This window comes from Trichechus manatus, unplaced genomic scaffold (genome assembly GCF_000243295.1).
Source record: "Trichechus manatus latirostris isolate Lorelei unplaced genomic scaffold, TriManLat1.0 scaffold00109, whole genome shotgun sequence".
In the NCBI taxonomy this organism is placed as follows: Eukaryota; Metazoa; Chordata; class Mammalia; order Sirenia; family Trichechidae; genus Trichechus; species Trichechus manatus.
Window position 1 is genome coordinate 1,745,759 of NW_004444045.1, and position 1,433 is coordinate 1,747,191.

A 1,433-nucleotide genomic window follows, 5' to 3' on the forward strand; every position below is an offset into this window, starting at 1 on the left:
TTCTGTGGCAAAAGTACATACCTCCATTACAAGTTGGTGAGCACGAGAAACCAGTGTGAGACCATTGGCATGGTTAAATGTTTCAGAAATGTCTTGTCCAAACGTATAGCCAGCACCACGTGGAGATATACCCCACCCACCACGATCATCTGGATCTGACCACAACAGATCACACATTGGGCCCTGATCAAGAAAATTATGTACATGTTACAAACTATCAGCAATCATGTGTAACTAACTCAGCTCTACCATACTGTGGCTACATTTCTTCTTCTTCTTCTTTTTTTTTTTTTTACTAAGTTTACCTCATGTGGAACTTCTTGTAAACGATCCAGGGCTCTTATATGATCCAGTGTATCTATGGATGGAGAGAGGCCACCATGGAGGCAGAATATCTGTTTATCAATTAAAAGAAGAAAAAGTATTTGTTTTATCAATTGCAAAAAGTTAGTAGAGAACATATACCGGTCACCACTGTCAGTCCTAATAGTTCTGCTTTTAAAAATACAGTTAAATTATACTCAGAGAATTTAGAAAATATGATGCAAAAGGAAACAAATTACATCACAGAGAAGTAACTCTTAACATACATGTCCACCCTCTCTTTTTCTGTTTATGAATCTAGATATTTTATGAAGTGTCTATTCCCCTTCTATGGTGAATGGGCTCTCCATTCTTGTGACCTGCTCTTGTATTTCTGTTGGTATTGAAAACACATTATCAATTCTTGTTATTGGATCCAGTAGTTTTTCAGTTTTCTTAGATGTCCTGAGTACATAATCATGTCATTTACAAAAATGGTATTTTTATTTTCTCCTTCTCCAACAAAACTGAATAATACAAATTTTAGAGGACACTCTTCTCCTGATTTTAATGAGAAAGTTCCTAATGATTCACTGATAAGATTAGTCAATGTATGTATTTCTTTATCCTATAAAGGATGTTTTATTTATCAATAACTGAGTTTTAAACTATGAACAGATACAGGATTTTCCAAATGATTTTGGTCTCTGATTTATTTTTCTGTCCTTGCCATGTCTGGTTGAGTCCTGGGGTTACACTAGCCATACACATTGGTTTGTGACGCTCTCCATCTTTCTCTAAGCCCTGAGCACAGAAACTACCTTTTCCTTAAAGGTGTGGTATACTTAGCCTACAAAAGCAGCAAGTTATTAATTTCATTTACATTGGTCTAGCTTCTTCAAAACAGTTTTAATAATTAATATTCTGCTATAACAAATTCTATCCAGCTTTTCAAATAAAGCTGTATCTGCTATTATGATTTATAATTTTCTCCATATTTATAGTTATGTCTTATTTCTCAAGCCTAGTGTCTTACATTCTCTCCTTTTTTTCAACATCAATTTTGACCACTATATTTCTTTTTAAGTAGACTTTTCAAAAACTGCTTTTGGCCATACTGATCAATTGTA

General features: G+C 34.1%; 1 protein-coding gene across 1 annotated transcript in view; it reads right to left on the bottom strand.

Annotated features, from left to right (window-relative positions):
- Positions 1-1,433, bottom strand: part of PPP2CB (protein phosphatase 2 catalytic subunit beta) — a 31,360-nt gene that overhangs the window by 7,598 nt on the left and 22,329 nt on the right. The window contains exons 4-5 of the mRNA XM_004383385.2: positions 306-395; positions 22-183 (exon numbers count right to left, since the gene is read on the bottom strand). Of these exons, the coding sequence (XP_004383442.1) occupies positions 22-183; positions 306-395 (252 nt within the window). The remainder of the gene's footprint in view (positions 1-21; positions 184-305; positions 396-1,433) is intronic.